Source organism: Chroicocephalus ridibundus, chromosome 1, assembly GCF_963924245.1.
Source record: "Chroicocephalus ridibundus chromosome 1, bChrRid1.1, whole genome shotgun sequence".
In the NCBI taxonomy this organism is placed as follows: Eukaryota; Metazoa; Chordata; class Aves; order Charadriiformes; family Laridae; genus Chroicocephalus; species Chroicocephalus ridibundus.
The window spans coordinates 20,298,916-20,314,760 of NC_086284.1; the positions used below are offsets into that span (position 1 = coordinate 20,298,916).

The window sequence follows — 15,845 nt, forward strand, 5'->3', positions numbered from 1 at the left end:
GGCTGCTATGAGTCAGCCAGACCAGCGTCAGTTCCCTCTACTCCAGTTCTTTGTTCTTCTGAAGTACAATAAATAAAAAACGTTCCACTTACAACATTTAGGGGTTGAAATTACCCTGCAGAAAATTTGCACCAATGTTGCCCTCATGTTAATCTTTTTCCTCTTTTTTTTTTTTTCCAGGGGCATCTGAGCTGTCACCCCACACTATGAGCCCTGGTGCTGCAGGCACACAGGAGCTTTCAAACAACACTACAGTGAAGAGCTAGAGAAATCTAGGGCACGACAGCATGAACTGTGGGTGCCTGAGCATCAAGGAAGAGAAAAAGGGCTGTGGTATCCCCACTGGCTTTCCAGTTCTCCTTGAGGAAATAATCATTACCATGATCAAGAGAGTAAATTCCAACCTGAAAGGGATCTGTGACCCCTGACAGACAGCATAAGAGGCTGGACCGAACTTTGGGCAACGTTGTAACTCTAGCTAAACTTAAGTCATTCATTCGCTCCTCCCTGACCCACAGTTTCATATAGCAAACAGCTTTACCTTTCCCGCGCAGAGCTCCACTCCAATTAGCTGTGGGCTGCTGTGTGTGCCACTACAGCTACACCAGCACAAACTGGTGTAAGAGAAGGGAGAACCAGGCCCTTTGTCTGTGAAAGCTCAACGCCATCCTCACTGATTCCCATGGCCAGTATTTTCCCACTTAATCCTCTTCACTGTAACTCACAAAAATAAAATAAACACTCTGCAGAGGTGGTATCTGAGTTTGGCCATCATATTGTTAACATATGCACACAGTGCCAGTTACTGTTATTAAGTCAATAAAAAAGTCTTTATTCTGCAATTTTAAAAGAGGTAATAGCTGCAGCCTGCATTAAAAATACCTTTCACACTGTAAAAAACAAACAAAACACCACAGGCTACAACTTTTCTAGAACCACACACCAGTTTCCCTGATCATAGTAACTCTTTTGAACCCTCACACAATCCAGGGATCTGCACGCTGCTTCCAGTTCCCCTTCACAGAACACATGGTAATAGCGGTGGAAAACAGGGCTGAGTTCTTGGGATTCCTTGGAGCCAGCTGGAAACAACACTGTATCAACACTTTCCCCTTTCTTTTTAGTGCCACCTTTCAGGTGCCAGGGAACCAGCAAATCTTGAGAGTGAAAGGAGGTTCGGTTAGTGTGAACAGGCAGTCTGGAGTCTGCGACTGGCTTTGCATCACAGCCTTCATCCTTCGAGTCATGAAGGAGTCGGTCAGAACATGCTGAGTCTTGGCTGCTGCTATCAGGCATTTGATCGCTAAGTGGTCTCTGGGCCATGCCGGTATTGATTTCCTCCACTGTGTCTTTACTACCATTCTTTTCCTTAAGGTATTTAGACTTCTGGTTTTTGTACTCTTGTTCCATTGCCCAGACGTAAATGAGTGCTGTTCCACCAGGTCTTAGAAGTCGGACTAGTTCACGGATAGTAGCCAGTCTCCTCTCCTATAAAGGAAAGCAAAAGTGTAGCGCTAGTACATAAAGGCAGGAGAATGGAATGGCAGCAATTCCTCCTTACTGTCCCCCCACAAGACATAATAAAAATCAGGGACATATTTTTCCACTATTCATTTTCATTCATAATATAGTCCATCACTATGTGCAAGCCAAGACATTTTCTTAAACACAATTCTTGCTGAAACACAATTTCTTCACCTAAAGGGTTATCAAGCATTGGAACAGGCTGCCCAGGGAAGTGGTTGAGGCACCACCCCTGGAGGTATTTAAAAGACGGGTAGGTGGGCACTCAGGGATGTGGTTTAATGGTGGACTTGGCAGTGTTAGGTTAACAGCTGGACTCGCCAATCTTAAAAGGTCTTTTCCAACCTAAATGATTCTACGATTCTCCTTCCGTTTGAAACCAGTGCTGTGCTGAGCAGAATTTCTTAGACATATCAGCCCAGCTGGAAATGACACACGCCTCAGTATCTAAAATCCCAGATTCAATTCTACCATACCTGATGATACACACCCTAGTCTCCAGTAGAAGGAGTCAGATTTATGGCTCAAACACTGGTTGCTCTGACCACGTCAGCCTTCTCCAAAGCAGACTTCTTCCTACTTTTTTATATTGGGCTTGGAAACATTCGCTGTTTCTGGTAGGGAGAGACCAGCGGGCTCCACCCAAGATTATGGCTCCCTGGTCTAGAAGTTTGTTACAATCACACAGCTCCTGCCACACAGGAGAAGCTCACACAGCCCAGAGATACAGCAGCCTAGCGAGCAGTGTCCCTGTCATTTGCAGATGGACAACGAAGGCACAGAGAAAAACACGAGATCTGCTCAAGATCTGAGCTGGGAAGTAACATATCTCTTGACTCCCAAAGCAGAGCCCCCTTCTCCAGTGTCATTAATTGTAATCAGACAAAAATGAAACACAAACACCCAGATCAAAGTGCCAGGAGGAGCAAGGGCATCTGCCACGCAGAGGGAGAACGTGAAGAGAAAGTTTAAGAAGCATTGGCAGTGCAACAGCTTGATGTGCTCTGACAGCTGCTTACGCCAAGTGCAAACCTATGATTTCCCCCATTTTGTTCTTCCCTTTTGCTTTCGTGAGCCCAAAGTAGTGGGTTTTTGTAATATTAGTAGCTCTGCACAGCAATACAACAGTACAGTGGAGCACAGAGAGGGCGACTTACCGCTGTTGAGAAATGGTGGATTACCGCAATAGAGATGCAGGCGTCACAAGAACCACTGCGGATTGGTACCGATAGGGCATCACAGACAAAAGCCTGGAAATTTTTTTCTCCACAAATATCCACCAGGTTTTTGCTGCGATCACAGCCAACCTATAACAGAAAGTGCTTCATGAAGCTTTTCATAATTACAAGACTGGAAAATGATTTTCACTTGATGCTTACAGTAATAGAGTCATCACAGTCTCCTACTGAGGTAGCACATTTTAGTTTAAAATAAAAACAAGTGCAAGAAAATAGCCTTAAGTAAGAGGAATATATATGGTTCCCAGGTAGAGACAAAAAGAAATAACTCCTGATGCTTACTTTAAACAAAGATGGCAGGTTGGATATTAGACAGCTCATTATAGCATGCTGATTTTGAACCAGCTTAGGACAGAAGAGGTTTCAACCTAACTTTTCCTCAAAACTGTCTCTTGAAACCAGCAAAACAAGAGGTGACCTAGCCTCAGTATTTTATTTTCCTTTCAATTGATATTTGTAACCTGACAACATTTGAAGCAGACAAATACTGAACTCACGAAAGCTGAATGTACAAGTGTAAATGACAAACTGGTGACCTTGGTGGCATCACTGAAGTATGTCACACAGCTTCACCAATCACCCAGGTTTCGTCATTTCAGTGTAAGTAAGGAAGTGCTCAGGTACAGTCCTCTTCACCCTCAGTATCACGATCCACAAAAATTTAACCTCAACATAATTTTCCAAGGTTCTGTGCAGTCGTGATAAAGTGACCCCTAGAAATCATTTCAGGACACCTCATTAAATGTTTCTTTCCCCCCCGCCTTTAAGCCTTGCCCAGTGTGCAGGTCCAAGATGGTAAGAAAAAGCATCTTGAAGATATCTTTTACATGCTTGCATAAACACAATAAATCCAAATTGATCAAGACCCTTCTGAAAGAACAAACAGAGCGAGGTATGCACCACCCTCATTTTCATGCCATGCACATTGAACACTCAAACTGAAGCCCTGCTACCAAGCCATACATCAAACCCAGCTTGCATAAGAATATTAAATTTATTTTTGTTTCCAATGATCAGTAATGAGTAGATAGCAGAGAACAGATTCAGAATCCTAAGTAATTAATGCTAACAGTGTTTATTGCATTTGACACAGAAAGAATACTAAACCATCCCTGATCTAAGAAGAATAGCAAAGAATTTGTTCTGGTTAATCAACCCAGTAGAGACAACAGTACTTGCTAAAATTAAAAATCTCTTTTACAATGATTAATGAAAATATATTTATTTTCCATCATAACTTTTCATTTTATCGGTTCAAATCATTTTAGCTTTCAATCTACTACCACAGTTTTGAAGAAAACCACGATTCTGTTCCAGCCATATGTCCTGAAAGCTTCCAGGTGAGCTGCTTTCTAGTTAGGTCCCTGACTTCTGGTCCAAAGTAAATTAAACAGTTGTGAAAATGCCAACCTGACAACCCAAGATAATCCTCCGCAAAAACAGTATGATGAATATATACATATTGTCCTGCCAATTAGCTCTAAACAGACCTGAAAAGATCAATTCTAGCATTGTTTTCTTCCCATTTATTCCTTGGCCTTGTCTCTGCGTTTACTGAAGCACTGAGTGAATAGTATTATTTATGAACAGAAAAAAGGAAACTCTTGGTTTACTTGGAAGTTAACATAAATCCCCATCAATTCACACTGGAAGCCAACTGAAGTGTCTTTAAATTACTCTCTTCATGGAATGGATTTAGCTGACAACCTGCATGTTAGAGATTCCACGCCTCATTACCGGTGCCTTCAACTACTTTTGCAATTAAGACATTAGCATGCAGTATTTAATAAACTCAGAGGACCAAATTCACTGCTGACAGAAGGAGGGAGAATACTTGCCATTTCCACTGACAACAAACTTTAACCAGAAAGAATTGCTTTGGTCCTGCGTGTCTATAGCAAAAAAGAGATGGATAATAGAACTCAACCCTCCCCTCCCAAAATGACCTTGAAAAGGACTACACTGTATGTTGATGAAACCCAGTGAACTGAGAATGAGAACAAAGGCATGACTGCCAGAATGTGAAGTCCTCATTTGCATCTAAATTGTATCAAATAATTACGAAGTCAGGCTTACTTGTATTGTCATACTTATTAAAGTGAATCTACATCCAAAGCAAAAAGATTCCGTTTTGCAATGAAAATGGAGACCTTGAAATGGATTACTTTGAATGCACAGCTGCTCTAAAATAGGTATATTAGGCTGAAACTTGATGCAGATTTAAATGTAAACATCATAATAGATGCTATGCACATATGCTGAACTCAGGGAGTCACCGCAGATATGCCTGGTGCTGAAGCTAAGCAAATGTAGCATCCTTACTAGAATTATCTCTGTGTGATATCTCAAAAGAATTATAATCACCACATTCCTGCATTTTCTAGCTTATAAAAAAACATGCATTCGTTAAAAAACAAAATACATTGGTTTCTGTTGCTTAGAAAACAATAACCTAGCAAAACACAGCTAACTTCAGTGATGCAATGCTGGAAAATGAGCTTATCTGATTTTTATGAGTACAGAAAACATTTACAGCAAGGGGCAGAGACCACAAACTCAACTCTTCCCAATTCTGTTACTAACTGATTTCTACATTCTGAAGCACGCGGAAGCTTTGATGTGATGGAACTTTGTTTACAGAAAACAGTTCAAAGGACTGTTTTATATTTCTTTTTCTTTAATTACAGATTTAATCAAAACATTTAAAAAAAAAAATCTCAAAATATAACTGGAATGCTTTCATTTTTGCCAGTTCATGTCTCTAATTTTGATGCTTAGCACGGGATGCTGACATCTCTTATAGAAGGGCGCACAAAGGTAGTCAAATTACTACTAGTTCAGTGTCCAAAACCAACAGAATCTAGTAACATTTCTTGGTAAGCCAAACTGTATAAGTTTTTAAGGTTCTCTATTTCTTCTTATTATGTGAGTCTTCTCAATCATTTCTTATACCTGTTTTCCAAATCAAATTCCTTGCTCAACCCCCCAGATTTCTCATATATATCTCAAATAGCATGGCTGACTATTCAGCTGAATCCACCTCTTAGGGAGTCCACCTCTCAGCAAATTGCTCTACACCTTTTAGCATTTCCTCAAAGGAGGCTGGCTTCTTAAGTTTCTCAAATTTTACTCCAGGCAGCCATTCCCACATCCCTGCCTTTTCTGCGGGTACCTCCACTCCTCTCTTCAGTGCTTTTTGTGATGCGGACAATGGCTCGCAGGAGCTCCAGAATGGCCACAGACACCTATGTACTGGGGCACACAATACACTTACATTTTTAACAGGGATTTCAGGCACTGATTTTCATTGTATCTGGATAAACACTAACTGCATCCAGGTCTTGTTTTAAGCCAGGAAATCGGTATTAGTACAGTACATTAGTATGTAATTCCGCAACTAGAACCCCAGCAAACACAAAATTTATGAAAGAGGCGAAAGCCTGTCGTCATTCCGGCATACAGCACCCTCTGTTTAGGGCACGCTGGGTAACACAAACCTCTAGGCTAATAGAGGTATCAAAAAAAGACTAAGATAAAAGGACAAAGGAAGGGAGAAACAAGTGTAACACCTGTGATTTGCCTGAGTTTGCAGCAGCTGTACTGGCTTCCTGAGAACAGGATAACAGGCTGATATCCCATCCCGCTCCTTTGCGCTCCCAGGCACCTTCACCTCCACCGTTTCAGCCAGCAGTAGCTAAATTAAGTTTTATAAAATCTACTTAATGTCGTGGTTTGGAATAGATCATTAGGGGGCAAAAGACACTAAATAAATAGCTTGCTTTGTAATGGTGCTGCAAATCTGCAAGAGAGAAATCCTCTTGCAAGCTTAAAGAAAGACAGGTCAATGTTGCCCACCATTATATATTTTCCTTCTGCATTATCTCATTATAACTAACTCTACCTGGTAGAATTAGTTCATTTAAGTGTCTGGAAGCCTGATTGATTCAGCACATTAGAAACTGATGGAGAAAACGACATCTAATTCTGAAATCCAGACGCCAAATGGAATTATGTGGCTCCCTGGAGAAACACCTCAGCTATAACTAATAGCATGAGAGCCTCAACCAAATTACATTCCAGCAAACACACACATACGTAGAAAAAGAGACACCAGAACAGCCGCAGCAAGAAAGACAAATCTCCTTGCTCCAGTTGGTCTGAGTCAGGCCTTTAGTATTCCTTTCACGTAGCATTTTGGTTTTCCATTGCATACAGTCAGGGTGTCTGTGGAAACAAAGTGCTATGTCTAAAGCGTGAAGTTCATTTCTCAGTGACAAAGCGTCCGAACCAGGTTGAACAATCCAGCGTTCAGTCTTGTGCTGCTGTTGCCCAGTTCCTTCTGAGCTCTCTTCCCAGATCTCCCATCATTTTAATGACTCCTATTCATTGAGATAAAAGGGCAGGAAAGGTTCCTCTGCCTCACCCGCCAATCACTAAGATAGAGTGAATTTCCTCCAAGTATACCTTTACCAATTAGTTTTGTCCTTCCTGCTTTTACCCACTCATATTAAGTCCTTTGGACAGAAATCTGTTCTCAATCAACATGGACCCAGTGCAAGTAAAACCCACCCACCATTATGCAAGCATACCACAGCAAATATTCACCATCCCTCTTCCCCACACACTGGCAAAAATCAAACTTTTATACAGTTCCAGTGGATCCCAGTTTGGGACAGTAATACAGAAAAGAGAGATGCACATCTCGCAGCAAAAGGGTCACGTGAAATACAAGCTGCATTACCGATCGCCTTTGAATGACAAGCACTACAGAAATAGGAATGTCTGTGTTAAGGCAATCCATCTGGGCTCCTGCATTGCCAGCATTTTTCTTCCTAGCATCAGTATTCTGGCAAGGAGAGTAATTTATATGTAAAGAAAAAACATCTCCCCAATGGCATTTTGAGTCGTGTGTAACTGGATTTCCCATCAGTTTACCAGTTCAATTAAAAACGCAAACCACAACACTGAAAGGCTTCAATGTCTTTCATGCACACCCTAGCCCCGTGAGAATGCTGAGCGTTCCTGTGGGAATTTACACACCACCACACCTACCTGAACACTGGCAACAGGAAGACAGAGCTAAAGCTCATAAAAATTGATGAGATACATTGCAGTGATATCAACTGGCTCTGGAATGAAACCCTTGTGGTGATGGGGGGATGGGTAAGACTGAAACGTAGCATTCTGTAAAAATAAAAGCTCCACAGATATAAATATTAAGCTTGAAAGTGCTTAAATATAAATTGTTAAAATAATTCCCCCAAATGAGGTTGGGAGGGGAAGGGACTGCATAAAAACAACCATTTCTCTCTTCTGCATTCATTCAAAGAATAAAAAAGATGCGCTAGACAGAAAAAGTAATCTGAAACTTTATTAAATTCAGTCTTTCTCCACTCTTTGCCCTAACTACATCAAACTTGGATTCCATCTCTCGCTCATACATTCTTAATCTGAATTTGTTTGTCATGAAATTGCTGCTCTTTCACTGTGTCAGAATAATGCAGCCATTACAGCACTGTCATTTTCATTGAGTGTAGCTGGACTCGAGTGCATTTCATTGTCACACAACCACACTCAAGTAGATAAGGCTACATGTAATCATCCAAAGAAACTGAAGCAAATACAATACCACAGGCTACAGTGGAGACGTTTTCAGACGGTGCCTGAAGATTAAAACCGTCAAGAGCGCTACTTTAGTTTTGATCTACCATTAGTGCTGCTACTTAAACTATGCTATCTAAAAACGTACAGTAACCTTTACAGCACATCACTTGCCTTTAGAAAGTGCTTGCCTCAGGTTTTCAGTATTTCTGAGCCAAAACACTAAAAGTTACATGGCTGTACGGACAGTGCTCTACCTAACCCCTAAATAACTCCTAATTTCACAGCGTTGCTTTACTGCTGCTTTCCCAACAGGATCTAGGCTAAGAGCTCCAATGCACTGTGCACAGAAACTTACCAAGAGCTACAGCAATTGCTGTGAAGACTGCAGCAATTTATTAAGTTTCTGCCTGGATTTTATGTCCCCAAGTCAAGAGGAGTAAATGAGGGAGGAAACTGATGCCCTGTACCTCAAGAGCACTGTCCTTATCCCAACGATGCACCTGATACACAAAGCGTATTCCTTAACCCCTCACCCTTGGATCCATGCCCAACCCATGGTAAATGGAAGTAACACAATATGAGAAACAGCACTGTAAAATCAGACCTATCTGTTGAGCCCAAATAATAACCCAGGAGGACAACAAAAAGTGGAAAAGACTGTTCCTCTCTCCCTCACATAAAAAGAAGAGTTGAACAGGCTGACTCATCCAACACAGTCACCGTATCAAGGAGATGGGATACTGGTAACAATACTGATACATCACTAACACTTGTACTTCCTAAAGAACGGTATAGCAAGGGAATACAGGTAAAAATCCCTTTAAGGAATATACGACTACTGATTTCCCATTAAGGAATAAATGAGTACTGGTTTCCCACAAATCAGAATCCACAAAATAAAGAACTGCCATCAGTCACTTCTGCAGTCGCAGAAATAGTAAAGTATTAAAAGTAGTACCTTGCTTCAAATAATAGCCATTACCTTAGCTTTAGAGGAAGCTGCACACACACAAAAAAATAAAAATCATCAGGACAGTTCACTCTAAAAAGCTGACCATAAGAAAAATGTCTTACTAAGCCCCGTCTACTGGCACTTTTCTTCAGGTCAAAGAATCAGGGTTTGTATTACCTATGAACAAAGTGATCTTAACATTTCTTAGAAGAATTTGACCCAATCCCTATGACTGCTGCTCAGTGCTCAGCTTTCTGGCATTCTGTGACTGTAAGCTCCACCTGATAAATGACACCAAATGTGCCCAAAGTATTTTGTCTTCCAGCAGAAAACAGACTGCCGCAGTCTAACCTGCTCCCAAACCATCAGGTCCCCTTGGATCAACTCCTTGTCCTCACCAGCAGCAATTACTCATATCCATGCTAGGTGATCCAAGTGACACCCACTGATAACCCTTCATCAGTACTGAATGACACTCAATAGTCCTCCCTTCCTCTTTCTCCAAACCAGTGTAAAACCACGCTGTTCCTCTCCCCTACTATTCTCTTAGTCTTTTCAAGATACCATCAAAAGCCTAAAAACATCTGTAAACACAATATACACTGTTTTTCCTTTAACAACAGTTTAGCTGACATATAAAAATAAATATAGTAGATATAAGGAGGCACATCCATCTTCCTGAGACTCTGTGCTGGCTTTGGATGAAAATAAGCAAATGCGGAGTTCTAGAGCCTAGTTCCAACCAAGAAAAACTGGTTGTCACCAGTGGAAAATAAAACAGCAAGGGAAACCAACTGAGTGAAGCAACTGGCAGATTCTGTTTCTCAGCTGTCTCAACTGCTTCTTCAAAAGTTCCCTCCTTTCCAGTGTTATTTTCCACATTTTGGATTTCTCCTGAAGGCACATATGAAATGAGGTAACACCTAAAGTAACCGAGGAGAGGGGCTGGCTTGCATTTGACTGCTAGTACATATGTGATCTTTCTTTCCCTTAGTTCATTAACTGTGCGCTCCAGAAAACAATCTGGTGCTGGCAATTTCCGAACACAGCACCTTGCAGAGATTTTGCCTTGAAAGTCTACCACAAATGTACACAACAGCCATTTACCAAATTCATTCTAGGACCAGGTGACCTTCATGGTACCCTGATAAACTTTTCTCCTCCTTAGTTAAGTTTACTGATTTTTCTTACAGGAAGCAGGAATGAAAGACTGAAATGTACTGAACATTAATAATTATTTTCAGGCTACAGCAGTCACACATAAACATGCCTGCTTATAAATCAGTTGATATTGTTCTAGCTTATAAGAACAGTAATGGAAATAAATCCATTACTAATACAGACAGGGCTGTAAGTAACAACTTATGTTTTACAGCTGAATATAAATAGCAGGACAGAAACTCCTGAAACAGGCAGAAAAGTCTGATTTTATTATTAATAATGAACATTTTGCCTTACATAGAGGTTTTCAAGCCTGATGGATTTCACAGTGTTTCACAGTACAAGCACATGAAAGAATCAGACAATTCTGGAACATGGGAGAGCAGATAGCCTAATGCACACCTCCCAGAAATATTTCTTTTGGGTAAAAATAACAGGAAGTTTGACCCTTGCAAAAAGAAGTCTTTGAAATATTCGCAACAAAAATTATCTCTTGGTTCATATTTTATGTGCTTCATGTCTTCCTGATAGGGAGAGAAGTAAAACTGGGCTAAGTACAGACTGTGAGACAAGGAAGGCGATGAGAACATCAGCAAGAATGATGTCAGAACTGTCTAAAAGTGAAGAAAAGGGAGTGAGAGAAAGGCCAGAAATCTGGGCTGAAGTTGAGACTCTCCCATGAATTTTATGTTGGCACATTTACTGGGCCTATGCACAGTCAGAGGTAGGACAGCCAAACATGACATCATTCAGAAATGAGCCACGCCACCAGGCCAAAGGGAAGTGAAAAGGATACATGAAAAGTAGTACTGCCCATGAAGATTTCGGGGAGATACACATTGCATTTCCCACCCACCAGCCAAGTGAGAAATTTACTGGAAGGATTCAAACTGTCCAACCATTTTCCCTTTTATTAAGCTTATTCAACAAAAAAGTTATAATTTTTCAATCCACTGCACCCATTACCTATTTCTTTTATTAACACATTTTGACTTGCAAAGCAAAAGTGGCTTGGGAAAAATAAAAGGGTAATGCACATAGTGAATGGATGTGGAAACCTAACACAATTGGTAAGCGATCTTGGACCAGGAAACAGCTTTCTGTTCTTGGCACTCTTCCCACAACTGAAGCTCCAGCATACTACAACTGCAGGACGGAATAAACACTAGTACCAATGAAAACAAATGACAAAAGCTACTACTTACCATGTACAAATCCTCGTTGATGCCTAGGTATTTCCCATTACCACAACCAACATCAGCCACTATTGACCCTTTTGGTAGTGACCTGAGAAACTCTACAATTCGGGGCCATGGGCTATGCCTGGTGCTGCTGAAATGTGTGGCAATCTCTTCGTACACCTTATGTACATATTCTTGTTCCAGCTTTGAGGCTTCCATCTCATTGTGGGGAAATGAAGGTTGTATCTGTCTTTGCTGTCCTTTCTGGCTGTCACAGACAGATGGGTAAACTAGATACAGCAACACATACACAAAAAATCATTTTTTTAAAAGTTATTCATTGTTGGTTAAACTTATTTAGCAAAAAAAAAAAAACAAACCAGGAAGTGAAATATTAAAATGCAAAAAATGCTCCATTCCTCCTTTACCTTTTAAAAACTGAAATGCAGGTCAAACCACAGTAGTGTTTGATCACCTTAAAACAAGCACCTGCCCAGATGTATCAGAGGCTGTTTGCAGTGATCATTCATCCTCCTATGTTAACAAGGTTTATGTTTTCAAAACTGAGACAGTGCCCCTATTACCAAAGATCATGACATCATTGCAATTCAGCCTCTGAAATTCTGTTCTGAGGGCACAAATGGACTTCAATTCCATGTAACAGCTGAGCCACCTATCATTATCTGTACAGCCCTAAGGCACTTACATGGCTCTGTCACTGCAGATCTGGCTGCTTCTTCTTCTCTAATGTACTTATTTTCACAAAATTACAGTCTGCTTCAAATAAAAAACAACAAAAACTGATGGGAACCTGAAGAATAGTAGCTACTTCCATTCTGGTATGTAATTCTGGCACTTGAGATCCCAATGAAATGCAAGATTCCCGATTAGTTGCCTGGGTCTAGAGCAAGCCAAATGCCTTCCTGTACTCAGAAACTACAGTAGCCACACAGATGCAACCAATTCAGGCCACATAGTGTGCCTAACCCTGAGCCATCCAGGAACGGCTACCAGGAATGCCAAAAATCACCCAAAGGGATATCCGGTTTGCTCAAAAAAAATGCTTACACATTGGTGATAAATAATAATTTTGACTTGGAGATCACCTCAAGACACTTACTGCAATTGCAAGGGCTTCTCCTCACTTTCCTAAATGTAAATGACGTCCTGGTTTCCCTTCGATTTAGTGTCAAATCTCCAACATCAGCAGTGATCGTTCCAACTTTCTGCCCAAGCTCAGATGCTTGAATAACATCATATTTTCGGGGTGTAATCCTAAAACAAAGTAATACAAAATAATAGAATAATTTGCATCAGAAAAAAAAAATCCATCTTTATAAGAAGGCACTTCTTAAATACTGTGACAAGTGTAATTACAACATGCTATTTAATGTACTGCTGCTTCTGTTTTCAACTTACTCAATTTCAGAGAAAAAAAAGAAAGGTGCTGACACAAACTAATGACATTAATTAAAGTGTTATTTAATTGCAAGTAATTACATTTCCCTTTTCTCCCTTCCTTTCCTCCCAGAAAGTTTGATTGTTTATTTTTCTAGGACATTATTTGAGATATATTTGTTAAAGATAAAATACACTCGTAAAAATGGTGTCTGTGGGCATAAAAGCATAGCACTGTCTGAGTGCTGCATTAGCAGACTGAAGTTGCGTGTTACAAACGGGCCTCTCCAATGAAATCTGCTTTGCAAAAGAACTGCTTTTCCACTTCTGACAACCAAAGATGCAAAGAAGTAGTACTTGGGACATTGCTAAAATGCCTAAAGGAAGAAACTCTGCTGTAGATCTTTCTTGACCAAAATCTATCAAGCAATCTGGGAACAGAGCTTCTTAAGCTACTTCTGGATTTGGCGCTGATCTTCATGGAAAACAAAAAACATTTTTGCAAGGACAAAATTCATAAAATGAAAGTGATTTGGGACTTTCCTGCGGTGACAAAAGTTTCAAATAATTTTATGAAGAGATTTACATTATGAAAAACTACCAAACCCAAGAACTTGTAGTAGCTCTACACACGGGTCTCTCTCAAGGTTGAGAAGAGGAAAATGAGAAAGTAAAATGTGAAACACGAGAGAAGAGAAACAGCTGCACCCACATGTGGTTTCCCATCACTTGCACATGGGAAAAAGTAGATACTCTTGGAACAAAATGGAAACTCTTCAGGGAAATAGCTTAGCACTTCAAAGCTGTTACTGTCACACTGAAACGCTTCCTCTACTTAGTCAAAGAGATTAATGCAGAAATTTCCTCAAGAAAAAAAAAAAAATTCATCTCTAAGGAACTGGCCTCTCAGTGAGGCCCCTTCAGAGCTGCTGACTTCAAAGTACCGATGCCCAGCAGGACAAACTCTCAGTAGAAAACTGACCTCTACATTGGTTAGCTGAATCTAACCCTCACAGGTTGAGCCAAAAGAGGGAAAAAAGTGTCTTACATCTTTTAATAAAGCAGAACATTCAGTTTCATCTCAAATTTCCATTGGAACTTTTGGTCAGGTCATATGAAACTGTTGACCAATGCCTGTAGTTAACAAAGAAAAATAATCTGAATGCCGAGAAGGCAGCCTGCAGCCTGATTGGCATTCCCATACTTTGCTGTATGCCACCTTTCCTACCACAGGGAAGCTGATCTCTTACCAAGTCACAGGGAAAAAGAGTGTGGGTCCTTTCTGTCTGGAAATCAGAAAGCAGCACAGTGATGCTCCATCTAGATGTTGCAAAAAGGAGACATGGAGCAGCCTTGAGAACGGAAATGTCCCAAAGGCAGCCATGGAAAGGCCGGGATACAATAAAGAACTGCCTTGTTCATGGCAGATAATGAAGCTATGATGAAATAATCAGCTGAGGATGCCCAAGACTCCCTGGAGAAGAGAACTTCAAATCCCAAGTTTGCAGATTTTCTATTTGATTTTCTTTTGTACCTACATCAACAGCAGCTAATATTTTCAGAAATAAGTCTTCTTTTTCAAGGTTCCAGTTTCAACCTACATAATTTCCTTTTGCCTATACTACAAGCAAGAATTCTGAATCAAGGCTGGGCTAAAACCAGGATTCCCAATGTAAAAAATAAAACACTGCACATCCTCTTGCTTGGCACTGAGTTGTTTTACTATTACAGTGTCAGGAATGGTGTTTTCCCAGATCACCCAACCAAAAATGAACTTCATCATAAAAGCCATCACAAATGAACCTCATCAGAAAAGTCATAATTCTACTTTCACCTATGAGACAAAAAGAGTACGTATCTTTTGCCTTCCTTGATGACACTGTATAACTTATTTCTTAACCGTATATTTCTCTTCCAGAAAGAACAGAACAAAAATCCTTTTCCTGTGCACTCTGTTAACACCATCAAAACGAAGTCTCTAATTCCCTTGGCATCCAAACATACACATTGAAAACTCTTCCAGAATAATTCCAAAAACGAAACTTTCGCTCTCCAATTTGACTTCTGAGGAGCAGAAAAAAGGCATCACAAATGATCTTGAATACATCCTGACGTTATGTATCCAAGTGAATTAACTACACTTGCTCACTGGATGATTAATCTTGTTGATTACAATAGTATGCTTCACTAGCACGATGAAAAGCTTACTGCAGTTGAGTATCTTGATCCACTACTGCTTTTAAAAATATACAGAAAAACTATTTTTAGGAAAGGTGGGCAAGCAGTGGGACAGCAATAACTTATATATGAGTAGAAGGATCTGGGATCTTAGTTTTAAATGTAGCTTATGTTATTGGTTCTCAAAAGACAACCATAACTTGAAGGTACAAGTGAGTTAAATAATAATCTCGTTCCAGTTCTTAGCAGGCAGGTACATTACGCCAACTCGAATGCTTGCTGGCACGTATTGCAAGTGCCCTGTGTGCATCCTTCCCCATCCTGGGAGTTTGGCTGCCCGGGATCATCTTCTAAAGAGCAGAGCTGGTGGCCTTGGAGAAAGGTGTCATGAAGACAGACAGAAGCCTCAGCAAGGGCCATCCCTCCTTTCCCTGGGAACTGCTTTTAAGCAGAGGCTGTCTCACTGGGCCTTGCCCCAGTTACAGCCCCAGATGCATCCCCAGCTGTGTCTGTGCACGGCCACTGCCCCACTGATCTGGGCCTCGACCCCCAGGCTGATGTCCCAGCCCGGCCTCAGCCCAGTCCCACGCAGCTGCCTGATGCGCAGGA

At 40.8% G+C, this 15,845-nt stretch overlaps 1 protein-coding gene across 1 annotated transcript in view; it reads right to left on the reverse strand.

The window, feature by feature from the left end:
* Positions 1-806: 806 nt before the first annotated feature.
* ALKBH8 (alkB homolog 8, tRNA methyltransferase) overlaps positions 807-15,845 on the reverse strand; it is a 57,770-nt gene continuing 42,731 nt past the window's right edge. The window contains exons 9-12 of the mRNA XM_063338723.1: positions 12,781-12,935; positions 11,685-11,950; positions 2,682-2,831; positions 807-1,488 (exon numbers count right to left, since the gene is read on the reverse strand). Coding sequence (XP_063194793.1) covers positions 919-1,488; positions 2,682-2,831; positions 11,685-11,950; positions 12,781-12,935 — 1,141 coding nt within the window. The 3' untranslated portion in view covers positions 807-918. The remainder of the gene's footprint in view (positions 1,489-2,681; positions 2,832-11,684; positions 11,951-12,780; positions 12,936-15,845) is intronic.